At 35.9% G+C, this 16,347-nt stretch overlaps 1 protein-coding gene across 4 annotated transcripts; it reads left to right on the top strand.

Moving 5' to 3' along the window:
- The first annotated feature begins 9,462 nt into the window (after nucleotides 1-9,462).
- On the top strand, nucleotides 9,463-16,152 carry LOC147532139 (uncharacterized). Of its 4 annotated transcripts, none has more exons than XM_086651098.1 (12): nucleotides 9,463-9,596; nucleotides 10,158-10,334; nucleotides 10,771-11,034; nucleotides 12,296-12,339; nucleotides 13,749-13,868; nucleotides 13,984-14,207; nucleotides 14,283-14,426; nucleotides 14,965-15,014; nucleotides 15,205-15,348; nucleotides 15,425-15,579; nucleotides 15,664-15,723; nucleotides 15,855-16,152. In XM_086651098.1, exons 6-9 carry the CDS (start codon nucleotides 14,126-14,128, stop codon nucleotides 15,241-15,243), a joined length of 315 nt encoding a protein of 104 aa, XP_086507224.1. In that variant the 5' UTR covers nucleotides 9,463-9,596; nucleotides 10,158-10,334; nucleotides 10,771-11,034; nucleotides 12,296-12,339; nucleotides 13,749-13,868; nucleotides 13,984-14,125; the 3' UTR covers nucleotides 15,244-15,348; nucleotides 15,425-15,579; nucleotides 15,664-15,723; nucleotides 15,855-16,152. The 4 variants fall into 4 exon arrangements, with proteins under 4 accessions (XP_086507224.1, XP_086507225.1, XP_086507223.1 ...); XM_086651099.1 differs by having other exon boundaries at nucleotides 12,280-12,339; nucleotides 15,514-15,579; XM_086651097.1 differs by having other exon boundaries at nucleotides 10,771-12,339; nucleotides 15,514-15,579.
- The last annotated feature ends 195 nt before the right edge of the window (nucleotides 16,153-16,347 follow it).

Raw genomic sequence — 16,347 nt, 5'->3', positions numbered from 1 at the left:
TTTTTATACAACAAACAAAATCTATCTAGTTGTGAAAATGATCCATTATATTTGAACTTGAACCTCGACTAAAAATTGCGCAATTTATTTTCAAAATTTAGGACTAACACGAGAAATTGAAAGAACCATTGCAATATTGCGATGGTGCAGTGGGCTCGTATCCCTGGAAAAAAAAACTATCTTGAATAGTAGCAAACATCAAGTAGTTCTTGAGTGTGCAACTCATTTGAGGAAAATCGAATTTAAGTTTTACTACCAAACTTATAAAAAAAAGACTTGAGTAGATATTTTATGAAGTTTGAAAAATATTAAAATACAATATACCGGTGTTTTCGATGAAGTATAATATATCGGTTCTTCCTTCTGCATATGCTCTCCAAAATATGACCCCGATTCTTTGCTGCCAAATAATCTCAAAATTTGGTTGTTGTCTTGGCTATGTCCGACTGCCTCCCAAAGTGATTTCCAGTGCCCATTCTCCTTGATTCATCTCGGCTACTGTTATACATGCTATTGTCTTAAGGTTTTCAATTTCATCCACTTTTAATTGTGCGTTCATCCAAATGTACGACATACGTAGATCGTAGTCGACTTCAAAAAAAAAAAATTTGTGCGTTCATCCACTTTTAATTGCGCACAACTACCTCTGTTCTATAGGTTAGTAAGTTCAGTTGATTGAGATGTCACTTAAGAATATTTTGATTCCCAATAGTGATCCCAACATGGAAACTAAATCATATTGGGTATGAGAGTTTCCAATTTAATTGATCACACGTATAAAGAGTTTTTTTTTTTTTTTTTTTTTTTTTTTTTCTGTTGAAGGGATATAAAGGGTTAATCCCTTTCTTTCCTTAAGTCGGGTCCCGTCAATTTCAATGGATGGAAAACAAATTTGTCTTTCTTCATGCTATACCCTCGGTCATTATTTTTGAAAGGTGATCTTAAGGGTTTATTTCTTTAAACTATTAAAATTATGAGGATCTTAAAGATTTAGGGATCATATTGAAAAATGAGTACGGACTCCTAAACAATAATCATATTTAGAAAAGGATGTTTGTCCCAGTCAGGGCCGTGCCTGATAATTTAGAGGTCCAGTGCCAAATTTTAGTCGGGACCCTTTATACAAATATATGTTGAAAGAATTTTCTTACACAAAGGTACGAAACATAAATTATAAAAAAAAAAACTATACAAAAGATATTAAATTAGAGCCGAATGCGAGCTCCATGTATGATATCTTATGTTGTTAAGCTGTCATTTTTTCTTATATAGGTTCATTGATTAATAGCTTTCCATAAAATGTTGGAAAACAAAAAAATCTCTCAAGGTATATTTTTCGAAGGGACAAATTTTTTTGTGTAACAAAAAATATTCGTCCTCATCTCCTCCCACCCCATCGTTTCTTTCTCCTCCTTCCTGTCTTTATTCTTTGGTAAGGTTTTTTGAGTATGTTTTCCTCTTCTCAATAAGATCTGATCTATATTTGCGTTTTGACTTGTATCTTCTGATATTATTTGTTTGAAAATGATAAGATTTAAATATTTGATCATAATGTCTAAAGCAAATGCAAATACTATGTCGGATTTTCAGCTATCTATTAAAAAATTTGTAGAAGAAACTCAAACTATTGGCCTAGATCTTAAGAAAAAAAGTTGTTCGGTGTGGGACTTACTAATATTTATGAATTGTAATGCCTAAACTAATTGCATATACTATGTCAAATTGCCCTACTATTAAAATATTTCTTGAAGAAATTCAAACTAACTCGAAGTATTGGCATATCTCTTAAGAAAATAAAGTCGAAAAAAGAAGGAAAAAAATTGCATCATGGGGGACTTGAACCAGGATCACTTACACTCCCATTTAGACAGCAAACCAGTTAAGCTGTCGGAGCTTTTGTGATTACAAATGAACGTGAAAATTACTTAGCTAACGCTACAGGAGAGAGAAGAAAAAGATGGGCCCCTTGTGGTGGGGGGCCCAGTGCGGGCGCACGGCCCGCACTCCCCACCACACGGGCCTGGTCCCAGTCAGCACAAATCCTTTTTGTTTTATTATATAGACTAGACATAGCCCGTGCCTCCGGCACGATGAATTTCTATTTTCAAATTTATAGTGTGACTATATTACATTTGAGAAAAAAATATAATCTTGATGTATCTTAGAAGCTATGTGCAACCGCTATTAAGTCATTCTCACATTATTGGAATCACACAAGGCAAGCCAGAAAACAGAAAGGTTTACTTGTAAATGAAGTTCAAGAGTCTTCAGCGACTAAATGGATCAAGCATTGAATCCTTGTATACCTAATAACAACACAAATATCGAGTTAGCATTAAACGATAAACTCTAGATGAAACCAATTATAATTAAATTAATTAATTAACATTAACTACATAATTAGTTAATTCCCTATTTTGTTGCAGTTAGGTCTGACTTCGATGTTGTAAACCTGAAATCTTCTTGTTTATTTTATTTGCATGTAAAATGTCTAAATTATAAAGACAATTATAGTTTGATGGAAAATAAAGCTATACCTACATTAAAAAAAAAATTATGAAACTAAAATCAATTGTCTATCACCAATTAGCCCTCAAGAACACAAACTATCTGAACCTAATAATATTTTTGTGATGGAAACTTCATATTATTATGGAAATCACCACAAGCCCTTAAGTTTTTCTTTGACCTTATTTGGTGCACCAATAGCCCTAATGGCAGAGCCAGTTTTTCACTTTTGAAGTATAAGGCTTTTTCCTTGTATTCCGTTAAGTTATTAACAACAACTCTGTCTTTCAAAATACTCCCTGTTGTTTTCAAGCTACACATTATAAAATTTAAAATTGTAAAAATAAACTTCAGATTTGAGGATACTCATTACATTGAAGCTAGTTGGTGGCTTGTCTCTTGAAGTTGTCAAAACCATCAAAACTTTTGGATGAAGAATTGGTAAGCTTCGATTTAATTACAAACACTATTCTCATAACAGAAATTTTAGACTCTAATAACATAATATCGACCAAGTTTAACTAAATTTGATTGATATACGCAAACTAATCTATTTGAATTACATAGAAGAATACAAGAACTAAATCATTGTGCATTCGAATTATGAAAAGATTGTAATGTTTAGTTTACATAAGACATCACCGAAATCATAAATACCTATGACCCAAAAAATGACACTCACTCAAACTTTTCGGCGTCGAACTACAGTAAGACCGAATATTAGTACGTATTGTGAGGCATATATAATAGAAGAGTTCACCTTAAAATGAACATATTATATATATCTATTATACAAAACATATCCTTGTGAGTAGGACAAAATTTATGTAAATGAATGTGACTTGGCAATGTGACTAGGACAAAACAGATCCTTGTGACTAGGACAAAATTTATGTAAATGAATGTGACTAGGATAAAATTAATACATTTTCCAGCCAAGTAGGACAACCACTATATAAAAAAACAAATCCAGCCATCCATCTTCTTCTCCAAGACTGAATCTGTCCGTCCATTCTTCCATGTCCCTTCACTTACTATTCTCAATTATCTCTGATAACGACCTTCCGTTTTCCCTCTCTACAACTTTATTCTTTTGTTTCTCTCTCAAACAAACTCAAGGTAATAGCTTCTCATCATCTTCAGTTGCCCTCTCTCTGTCGCTTCTCTCTCACGTCTTTCCCAAATTTGAAGGTAAGATGGTTATTTATCTCATCATTTTCAATGTGATTTGTTTCTGGTCTAGGTTTTTTTTAACTATTATCTTTCGAATTATCTATGAAATCAAAGAGTTCCGTGAGTTTTGATGGCGTTGATTTTTCATGTAGTTCGAACACTTCCTAAGATAGGTTTGGATTTTGTTTGTAGAAATCGAAGTCTTTAAAGGCTCAATCAATTAGGCCTAACAATCCTTGAGTTCCTTAACTCTGATTTATATGCTTATTTGATAAAAACTATCATGAATCTGTAGTTCAAATTAGAGAGTTTTTTTAATTAATCTGTTTGGAATTGAATCTAATTTGCTTACTTTTTATGTTTATTTGATTTCATTGTTTGCGGTTGTCAAAGATTTGATTATTTACAAGCAAACTGATAAGTTTTTTCTATTCTCATTTCCCAGGTAAACAACAGATCTTGAACTTGAATTTATGTCTCAAGGTATTAAAATCCTGCAGGTTGATTCGATTTTTACCACTAAACTTTATATAGACACTAACTGTTTGAGAGAATGTCTCTTAGAGGTTTGAAGTCAAATGTTTTGTCATTCCCTTTTTAATTTCTTTTTTTTGCTTTTGTAGTTGTTTTTTTTGGTTTAGTATCTGCCAGAAACAAGACCATACTCATTGCGCTTTGGTCTAGATACTAATCTGATCCATATATTTATCTCTTAGGAGGCTCACCCGACATTGAAATGGACGAGTGTGTTGACCAAAAACTACACCTGGGCCCTCGACGATAAAATGCCCATCGGGACGTCAAACCCAACCCGGCTCGTTTGTCTTTGTTTGGGCCCAGCCCAGAAGTCTCTTAATGGGTACTCGTCAACTAGACCCTAAAACTCGTGTCAAGGCCCAATCACGTGCACTTCTTTTGGCGGCTGAATGACTGACTCCGCTTACTTCTGATCCTCCTGTGATAACCAAACATGTTTTTGTTGGAGTTGGTTCCTCTGGTTCCTTTGGATGAACATCTCTTTGGGCTATAGTATTTTTCCCTTTATCTGTCAATAGGTCAGTGAGGTGACCTCTCTTCAAGAGTTCAGCTACTTCTAGTCGCAGGGCTATGCAATCAGTGGTCATGTGCCCGTGGTCAGCGTGGAACTCACACCACTTGGTATTGTCTCTCTTATCACTAGGAGTTTTTGTCTTGGCGGGCCATCTTACTACATTGCCCATTCCTTTCATTACAGCGACTACTTCGACAGGTTCAATGTTGAGATTGTATTCCGGAAGTTTGGAGCGAACAGGCGCTTGATTCTTATCACTTGGACGTCCAGAGGGGGTGTTGAATGGTTTCCTGTTCTCTCGGGACAGGGGTCCTCTGGATGTTGGATATGGTTCTGCATGTCGACGATCGGTCCTTCTGTCGGACTGTCTAGAACGTCGATCACTGTTTCTTCCTTCATACGAGTATGACCTGTTCCGGTGGGCTTCGTCTTCTTCCCAACGAATTTCTACCCACGCCCTTGCCAACACGTCTTCCATCGTAGTGCAGTTGAACTTTGTGAGTTCTTTGTAAAGTTCTCCATCTGGTAGAAGACCTTTTCTGAAGGCGTCTACAGCAGTTTCCTGGTTACAATAAGGGATAGATACTTTCTCCCTGTTAAATCTTCCCACGTAGTCACGTAGTGGTTCTCCTCTTCTTTGGTGGACTCGGTACAAGTCACCAGAAAGTTTTTCCAACTTTTTGCTGCTGGCGAATTGTTCGACAAAAGTGTCCGTCAACTGGGCAAACGACGCAATCGAGTTATTTGGGAGGTTTGTGTACCACTGCAATGCTGGTCCAATGAGACTAGACCCAAAACTTTTGCACATGCAGGCTTCACGTAGGTCTCTTGGAATAGCTGCTGTGAACATCCTCTGTTTGTAAGAGGCAATGTGGTCATCTGGGTCAGATGTACCATCATACATCTTCATGTTCGGGAAAGAAAACTTCTTTGGCATCTCCACCAACGCAATAGCATCGACGAAGGGCGAGTCAGCGTAACTGTGAGGAAGACTCTTTTTGAAAGGAGTGGGCATTCCTGGAATACGCGTAATCAATGCTTCCATCTCTGCCAATTTCTTTGCCATTGCCTGTTCTAGAGGAGTACCTGTAAACGCAAACGGAAGTGAATCAGAAGACACATTAACCTGAGTTGATCCGTTTGTCATAGGATACACAATAGGTAAAGTATATGGGAGAGAAGAGTAAAAGGGGGTAGTAGTTGGAAGAGTTTGATGCGTGTGCTGGGAGACACGTAATGGTGTGACAGGAGTAGCGGTAGGGACTGGAGTCGATCCTCCAGCTGTTACAGGAACTTCTTGACTCGAGGGGCCTGCTCCTTCTATGTTTGTAGAAGATGGTCTAACATTTGTTGAGGTGCGAATTCTGGAGCCCCCTGGAGTCGTCATAGAAATTTCCGTAATTTTTTCTTGGAGTAACTGGTTCTCTGCTCTGACCAGTTGATTTTCTTCCTCTAACGCCTTGACACGTTCAGCGTTCTCTCGCATTTGGGCGTTAAGTAGAGCAAGTTGAGCAGAAACGTCAAGAGGAGCAGATGTCATGTTCTCTTCCATTTGGCTGATTGTCTTCGTTGTTAGTTGCCGAGGCCCCACGGTGGGCGCCAAACTGTAGACGGTGAGAAGTCTACGGGTCGGAAGTCAGAAGGTCGGTAGCTGAAACGTCTTCTGGAATTCCAAACGTCGAGTTATTGATTGATGGGCAACAGCAACGTGTGAAAGAAACCTGCAAAAGAAGGTGAACAGACACAAACAAACCCGTGAAGGCTTGGGGGGACACCGGGATGGTGCCCGCCAAGGGCCCTCCGACGGTCAAGTCAGCAAAATATTACAATGAATAATAAAGGAATAGCCGAGGGTATAACCGTTGATGTATTATCGGAGAGTGGCTAGGCTCGTAGAATAACCGGAGTTCGAATCTACGGGAGTGAAATGATCAGAAGTACGAGAGTAGATGTTACCAGTAGCGTCGAGCAAGAAGAAGGTCGTGATCTCCTCGAAGACGTCTGGAAGCGTCGAGCAGGAAGCGTCGAGCCGGAAGCGTCGAGCAGGAAGCGTCGAGCAGGAAGCGTCGGGCCGGAGGCGTCGAGCAGGAAGCGTCGAGCAGGAAGCGTCGAGCCGGAAGCGTCGAGCAGGAAGCGTCGAGCAAAGATAAGTTTTAACACCCTTGAGGCGTCTAGTAGAGTCGAGGACCAGAACCAGGTGAACTTGTATGCAAACGTCTCGAGAATAATCGAAGAACAGAGAGCGAGTGGAGAAGAAGAAGTTGTATGAGTTACTTTGCTCTGTATTCGATGTCTGAGAAATGAAAGTGCTCCTCTTTATATAGGCTTGAGGAGTGATCCGTTGGGAGGAGTAAAGGCTGACCGTTACGGAGTAAATGCACGTCATGATTCCTGGGATATGGTGACGTGTACGCTGGCTGTACATGCACAACGGTTGTGCATGTTCTCTGGCGACTACTCTGATTGTGCATGCGCATGGTCTCACATTTATGTGAGACGTTACCATGTTATGCATGTCATTGATGGGGGATAATTGTCTCTGAGGTTACGTTGACCAAGTCAGATATCTTTGTCATTATGGATATATTTGACATGTGGAGTATCTCTTCATTAAATAATCTCTTACACGTGGTACGTGGAGATACAGACGTGTCGAGCGCCAGACGTGTGGAGATTCGGGCGTGTGGGGCTTTGTGCACGTGGGAACTCTTTGCACGTGATTGGGCCTTGACACGAGTTTTAGGGTCTAGTTGACGAGTACCCATTAAGAGACTTCTGGGCTGGGCCCAAACAAAGACAAACGAGCCGGGTTGGGTTTGACGTCCCGATGGGCATTTTATCGTCGAGGGCCCAGGTGTAGTTTTTGGTCAACACAACGAGCACACCTTCATGGGGAACAGAGAAAGAGTTGTTCATTATTTAAATTCATTGAACAAGGTAAAACATTTTTTCTTTTCTCAATTACAATTATTTCTTCTATCCCTGAAGAAATAATTTCGTTACACCGGATTTCACCATGTACAACACGGGCAGTTCCTGTGTAACCGTCACACCCATTACATGATGCCCTCGACCAGCGTAGACCTTAATCTTGCTAGGAGAGAGATCGTCATTCTTGGAATTCAATATGCTGGTGAAATAAAGAAAGGTCTATTCGGCGTTATGCACTATCTAATGCCTAAGCGTCAAATTCTCTCCTTGCACTCTGGTTGTAATATGGGGAAAGGCGGTGATGTCGGTCTCTTTTTTGGTTTGTCGGGTAAACTTGAACATTTTTATTGTCGCCCTTATGGAGTCCTTTTAGTATGTCCTGTTTTAACCATCTATAGAAACATGAAATTTGAATAGGTACCGGGAAGACAACATTGTCGACAGATCATAATAGCTAGGTATTTAATTGGAGATGATGAACATTGTTGGAGCGAGAATGGTGTTTAGAACATCGAGGGTGGTTGTTATGCCAAGTGCATTGATCTTTCAAGGGAGAAAGAATCAGTTATCTGGAATGTCATTAAGTTTGGAACTGGTAATTAACCTCCTTTGTCTTTTTCTTCATACAATTTTTTCTTCAAACATTGGTTTGTTTATACCAAATCTTTCTATTTGCAGTACTGGAAAATGTGGTGTTCGATGAGCATACATGTGAGGTGCACTATACCGACAAATCTGTTACAGGTAAATAACAACCAAACCGATATAACCGTATCACGACAATAGAGGTCTAATATTGTACTTCTTTAGTAGGCATTATATCAGTCTATAAAATGTACTTTCGTACATCACAAGTCTTTCTTTGACATTTCTAATAATTTTATTTGCCGCGTGAATTCCATGATCTATATTTGTCGATTTTGGTTGGTTGACCTTCGAGTATGATGACTACTTTGTTTTGTTGACAATAACACAAATCTTTGAAAAATTAGTAATGCTTATATCAGGCAAAATCTAGGAAATACCGTAGCTAAAGTCATTGGATGTTTATGGGCCAATTCAACCCATTATTTTATCTTTGTCAAGTGCCCACTCTTTTCCATCTTATCTATAATATGCCTTTTGGAGTGCAAATGGGATAATGATCTCATCTGTTTTGAAGGAAGGAAAAAAAAACTTTCTATCAAGCAATTCATAAAGTTGAAACTTGTTACGCTTGATTGATTTTAAGTGTTATAATTATAGTTCACAAATCACAATTTTAGGTTAGAAATTTATTGTTTTAGTCTAACTAAGTTTACCTTCTTTTTGTTTTCTCCGGATGAACATAATTAATGATAAATGATAATGAGATTTTTATTCTTAGTTTTCTATCAATCTCTATTTACATATATATATTTATGGTATATGTATAGACCAAAAGATGATGATGGTCCCTAACAGTTCTGACCCTGGCAGAAAGGCATCTTCTTCTAAAGAAGTCCAAAGTTGCGTGATATGTCGCTCTGTCTAGATTTGGTGATTTGGGTTGTGATCATTATGAGTTAAATCATCGCTACTCAGTTGTTTCTTTTCATTTTCTCAAATAATTTTATTTTGATGATTCGCAGTTTGTTGAAAGCTTTTGATTGTTTCTTTCTTACTACTATAGATGCTAACTTTGGTTCCTACTCTTCATTAGTGGTTATCCCAACTACTTTTTTTCGTGGTATAAATTATCTAGGTTTCTCTTTCCCAAAAATACACCCCCCTTGAAGAAGTATTTCAAGAAGGACTCAATTTTGATGCAGTTCATAGCAACACTAATTGTTTGGATAGAATAATCTTGAGCAAAAGAATGTGCCAACCATGCTCTGTTGCTGCTTTAGTTGTGGAGTCCTCTGTCATGGCTATGGACGCTGCAAAACTTATGGCCTTCTCTACATAACCATGGGTAATCTATCTTTTAGAATTCAAATCACATATTGAAGATTTCCAAAGTGTGTATAATGTTGATTATGTCAAGGGGAATTAAAATAATCTAGAAATGCATAAAGGTAATATACGAATACTAGCGGAATGCATTAGACCGTCGTACGTGCTCATCAAAATAATACATCCAACCAATTATTTTTGTCCCAAACTATATTTATCTCTATATCTGGCCGCCCGCTTTTTATTTATTAAATATTAAGAATCTGTTATCTCAGTTCCACTCTTTGCTCTAATTGTACTCCCTCACGTTGTGGTTCTCAGTTACTTCTACTTTCGTCATTGTTTGTAGTTGAATCCATCATTTAACCCTTTAAATTAGATCTATTAAATACATGGTTCACAGATTAAAATCGACATGTTCCTAAAAAGTTAATGCACATGCAACCATTTTTCTTAAAATTGTTTTCTTTCAACTAATTTCATTATATATATAAGTGAAATTTGAAAAGACGGAAGGTTATTTTTTTTAAAGCTTCTGATAATCATATTATAAGTTTGAATTTGAGCTTTTACCTTGCAGGATAAAAACACAGAGTCAGTTGCCATCCACATTCAAAAACTTTCAAGTCCAATCTAAACAAATGTCCTGGTTTCATTCCAACAAAGAGATGGAACAAATGTATATGCGGAAGATATTGAAGATGGAAAAGTGATTGGTATCATCACCTTGGAAGATGTATTTTAAGAACTTCTGCAGGTAATGAACATGGTACTCCAGTTCCTAAATTCCATGGTTCTCTCCTCTCATGCATGCATGTTCTTCGATCTGGAATATTCAACAAACCAGTCGTTTTTTTTCAAGATAATGTTAAGCTCTTTAGAGGAGTATTCTGCAACACAAAATTGCCGAGAAAAAAGTTAAATGCATTGCTATCAATCATTACAATCACTTTATTCTGGATATCTCTGAAAGGCTTGGTAGACTTTAGCATACTTGGGACAGGATTATACAATAAATTAACCGCTGTACTCATTAACAATCATAACACTTATATCTGCTTGGATATATATATATATATATATATATATATATATATACACACACATATATATATATATGTATATAATATATATTAATTTTGTTCGAACTATTGTCTTACACATGATATTAATATGGTTTTATACTGATGCAGGAAGAAATTGTAGATGAGAGGGATGAATATGTTGACCTACACAAAAGGTAATCGGACTAAAGATGGTTTATTTTACCATCGTGACAAATTCACAATGGACGAATGGTTGCATAAGAATTTTTCTCATTCTCTTCAGTAGTGAACTTGTAGTTGTTTAAAATAGTAAGTCTTCTTTATGTTTATTCCCAGGGTACGTGTTGTTGCAGCAGCTGCTGCTTCTTCACTTGCAGGAAGCCCATCCGAAGGATCACTAAGAAAGGAATAGTAAGTGCATGTCTTAACTACTGGTTTTCTTCTTTACGTTTCATTTCCTTGTCGTTAATAGAAAAAAATAAAACTAACTAAAAAACATAAAAAGGAGATTGAAAGGGTTTGGAAAAAAATTTAAGCCCCAAAACACCCACAACTTTATCATGGGAAAAAACATGCATATGTATTAAGGACACTGTAGAAAAACATGCATAAAAAGGAGATCGGAAGGTTTTTAAACAAAATTTCTCTTTTAAGTACGGTAAAATAGATTGTTAATGGATATGCTTCATTAAAGCATGAATAATAGCATTTGTAGTTGCAGTAATAGGTAGATAATCATCCGATATTTGAATTTTTTTTCTCCTTCTCAAGTCACATATCATATAAAATTTTGTACGAGATGTTCAAAAGGGTTTTCAATTTTACCTTGAGACCTTTAAGATCAATTTCATGGTCTACAACTAAAAATAGACTTAGTAATAAGGATAAAACAGAAACTGATTCAATAAGGTCATATTGGGATCTTCAGTATTTTATTCATAACATGTATATGATTGTAGACACAAAGAAGCTAAGGTTTGTATTTTATTTTTATCATTTACTTTTTCCAAATTTGTAATTTAAACTTATTGGACGAAGAAATGTATCAGATTTCTCAACCACATGAAGGTTGGAGTTCACGCTTGAGATTTGAATTTCTTTTCAAACGTTAGATATTATCGCATTTGTGTCCGAGTTGTATTTGTTTTATTCCAGTCATCACATATGCGAGACAAGTAAAAGTTATACACAAATGAGGTCAATATGACTAGGACATCATAATTACATAAAATCTGACTAGGACAAATATAATTTGATTAGGACATACATAATGTGATAAGGACAAAATAAATTTACCCCTTCAATCTTCCAACTCGAATGAAATCCAACGGATTCCGATAATGCATCAATCAAACACTTTGTTACCCCCTCACTCGTAACAGATGCATTCAACGGTTCATTTCCCTCGTGATTCTTATTTTTCTTTTCTTTTTCGCGGGAATAGTGGCTTTCTCTCTTATCTAAATAGGTTAGCTTCACTTGTCCATCTCTTCATATCATTTTCTGTCTTCGCTCTTGGTACAATTCTATTTCTCTCCCATTACTCCCAGGGTTAGGGTTTTGATTTAGTTTGGTTAGAATATTTCGGTATTAGGGGTACCAAAATTTCTGAGCCTAATTTGGCTGAAGTCGCTCTCTCACTACGACTGCAACAAGGTTATATCATTGATAGGTTTCAGGAAAGAGGCTGCTGATCAGTCACCGAAAGCATATCAGGTATACTTCTTCTGCTTTCTTTTGATTTGTTAATAATATTTAATAAGGGACTGATGAGATATATCTGGAAGAGTTTCAAATCGTTTCTTAACCTCATACTGCTTTCTTTTAATTTGGCTCATTAAGATTTCATATTTAATTAAAAAATTCTTAACCTCATACTGATGGAGATCTCATTTTCAATTTATGTTGATTCTATTAATGTATGCGTTTTCTTTTTTGAATGTTATAGTTTTTGAATTACGATGTCCTTGAATATTTTCAGTATTACCTATTTTAATGATTGAGTTGGTTCTGTTTATCATATCATTTATTCTTTAGATGAAAGAGATTTACGGGTTATCCGATTTTATAAATATGATTTTCATAAATAGGGTTTAATGGGTTGTTGGGTTCTTGATGTTGTAAATATGTTGTAAAAAGACTAGAAATTTCAGGGCCTCTCACTTTCGTAATCTTTTTAGCTACCATCTTTTTTAGGTTCGATTTAGAGGTTTTCTAACTATTTAAGCATCATAATCATCCATTCGAATGCTTACCTATTTGGTTTGTAATTTCGATGGAAGCATAAGTTTGCTTGCTCAGCTAAAGTCAACAAGATGGCATCGAAGTGTTAACAGGATATCGTGTTATTGGTGTCTCTGATGAGGCTATTTTCTCTTAAGAATAAATCGAACGAAGAGATTTCTCCTCTGACATATGGGATGGTTGTATGATCAACTGGTATCCGCATCCCTTATGTTATAAGGGATTTAATGAAACAAATTTGTCATGTTTGTTAATGAACTTGAGACTATCTAGATGTTCTAAAATTTGTCATCAACACGGTTGTCTATATGGTATTTCCTTCGCGGATTTTATAAGTATGATTTTCATAAATAGGGTTTAATGGGTTGTTGGGTTCTTCATGTTGTAAATATGTTTTTATAAATAAGGTTCAAATGGGTTCCCTATTTAGAGTGTCCATTTTGATATCAGTAAAAAGGATAGAATTTTCGGGTTCTCTCACTTTGGTAATCTTTTTAGCTATCATCTTTTTTAGGTTCGAATTAGAGGTCTTCTAACTATTTTAGCATCATAATAAGCCATTCGAACTCTTACCTATTTGGTTTTGTGATTTCGATGGAAGCATAAGTTCGCTTGTTGAGCTAAAGTCCACAAGATAACAGTGTTAACAGAAAATCGTGTCATTGGTGTCTCAGATGAGGCTATTTTCTCTTAAGAATAAATCGAATGAAGAAATTCCCCCTATGCAATATGGGATGGTTGTATGATCAAATGGTATTCGCCTCCCTCCTTTTATAAGGGATTTCATGCAACAAATTGGTCGTGTCTGTCAATGAACTCGAGACTATCTAGATGTTCTAAAGTGAGGTACTCATAATTTTTCCTCTCGGTTACAATTGCAGGTTCTCCATATGTAGGGCCATAGACGGGCTTTAGCAACCGATGAGTGGCTCCATGTAAAGGACTGCAAGGACGTCTATGCACTTAGTGACTGTGCCACGATCGACCAACGTAAAGTCATGGTATGTGCAAATTTTGGTTAATTCGTTAAGTATATCAGTTTTAAAAAATATAGTTTTACAATTGAGTTATTATGATAATGTGTTTGTTTTCGTTAAATAGGAAGACATTTTGAAGATATTTAGTATTGTTGACAAGGACCAACAATGATACCTTACCGTGTAGACATTTAGTAAGGTATCCCCAAGTTGAAAATTATCTTAAGAGTAAGCATCTAAATCATATTACAGATTTGTTAAAGGATTCCGAAGAAAGTGATATGAAGGATTTGGGTAACAAAAAGTTCAATTCGCATTTTCCCATGAGATTCACAAATGAAGAGTCTCCTTGCAACTGCCCAGGTCAAATCTCTGTCATTTTCGTCGAACCAACCCTTCTAATTATAATCTTTGATACCCAAAAGTTATCTAATTTAGGAGCATATTTTTGGCATTTTAGTTTGCTGCCCAACAAGGCACATATCTTGCGAAGTGCTTTAACCATCTCCATGAATGCACAGTTAACCATGAAGGGCCACTTCTTTTTCGAGAATCTGGACATCATAAGTTTCGTCCATTCAGGTACGTAATTGCTTGTGAAGTCCATGAATTGTCATTAGGTAGTTGATACTTATGTGATCTTTTTCGCAATATTCTTGATATATAAATTTCCTTACTTGAAAAAATCCCATAAACTATATATTATAAAGGTACAAGCATTCAGGTCAGTTTACACCTTTGGGAGGAGAACAAATAGCAGCAGAACTGCCAAGGGACTAGGTTTCAATTGGTCATAGACACAATTGCCATGGTATTTTAAAGGGAAACATTTAGATGATCATTTTCGGCTAAATCGAACCAGTTTTTCAGTTAATTTTTTTACTTGATTTCGTTAGAATCTTTTTTAGGTTCGATTTGGAACTTTAACCAAGTATATTTGAAATTTTATAACTATATTTTGTACCACAATTGATTTCTTTGTTTCATCATATACTATTTAAATGGTTTATATTTTTGTTAAAAAAATAGTACATAAAGATCAATCTAAATGAATACTTGTTTTTTTCATGTCTATATTAGTGTAGAGGTTGATTATAAACTACTCTATTATATAATACAGCTGGACGCTGGTTGCTTGGTATTAGAATCAAACGGCTCTTCCATCACCAGGTATTTCTTATTCTTTCATTATTTCATCAATACGGTTGGTATTTTCTTCGCGGATTATCATCACACAAAGGCATAAATAACCATTCTAGGGTTTGCTATTTCTTCTTTCTATGGGCTCGTATACAATGGTGAGTTTGTAATTTAGTATTTTTATCTCATTGGATCTGCTTACGTGCGATTCTGCTTTTAGGGTTCTTTGACCTCTAATCGTTGTACTCATGGGTATTAGGCATCGGCAATTGATGATGTCGATCTTCTGAAAATAGTAACGAGGGAGAAGAAGACACATAGGTTGCAGCGTTACTGTCTTTCATCTTCTGAAACTATCTTCTAAGTAAGGATTCTTTTTATTAGGGTTTAGTAGTTGTTCATGCATATCATATTTGACTAATGAACTCTATGTGTTGTAGGTTGTGAAGAAAGAACATGAATTATTTTGTAGGTAAGGCTTTACTTTGTTTTAGGGTTGAAGTCTCGGGTTTCGTTTTAACAAATGCAGGTCCTGTTTTACCCGGAATTTGCTCAAGAAAAAGAGCCATATTATTTTCCTTGCATACTTATTAGGGTAATAAGTTAATGAAATCAAGCCTGAGTGTACACTTATATTAGTATAAATAAATTTAAATAAGTTTTTGATCTTTCCTTTTAGGTGGCGCATCACGGAACCTTAAAAGAGAAGGAGTGTCGTGTATTTTATAATTGTTTGAAGGTTATTGTAGACTCTTTAAACTAAGTTTCCTTATGCCTTGTTAGATTCATACATTTAAATTAGCTTCCAAATACGCTATTATTGTTTTGGAAAGTAAGCTAAACTCGTGCTTAACTTATTTGAATTTTAAGTGTTAATCTAGGTGATTCGTAACATCAATGAAGAAAATTGCGTTATGAAGCACTTCCGGATTCTCGCAATTTATGGATTGCGGTTGTGGTGCGTACTTGAATTTTTGGTATTTAGATGGCGTTCTCTCTATAGAATTAGTTATATTAGCTATCAACACATTCTAACGATCCATGTTGTAATGTTTGATATTTCTTTCTTCATTTTATAATTCGTTAGATATGTATCCCATAATTATGTAATAGATACAAAATATAGTTGAATAAAACTATATTTGTGTGAATATATGTCTTTTTGTTACGTTGTTCTACTGGCCAAACATCAATGTCTGGTAATCTTACTATTTATTGACTAATTGAACTGAACGGGGATGATTGAAAGTTGAAAAAAAAAGAATAACACAAGAAATTGGTTGTAGGTTGCAGCCCTTTAACATTGTTGTATGGAGTGAAAGCTTTGACAAGTGGAATTTATGACAAAATTACCCGCAGTTTT

This window comes from Eschscholzia californica, unplaced genomic scaffold (genome assembly GCF_041429995.1).
Source record: "Eschscholzia californica isolate CP2 unplaced genomic scaffold, dmEscCali1.0.p SCAF_6, whole genome shotgun sequence".
NCBI classification, from domain to species: domain Eukaryota; kingdom Viridiplantae; phylum Streptophyta; class Magnoliopsida; order Ranunculales; family Papaveraceae; genus Eschscholzia; species Eschscholzia californica.
This window is presented reverse-complemented; position numbering and strand designations above follow the sequence as displayed.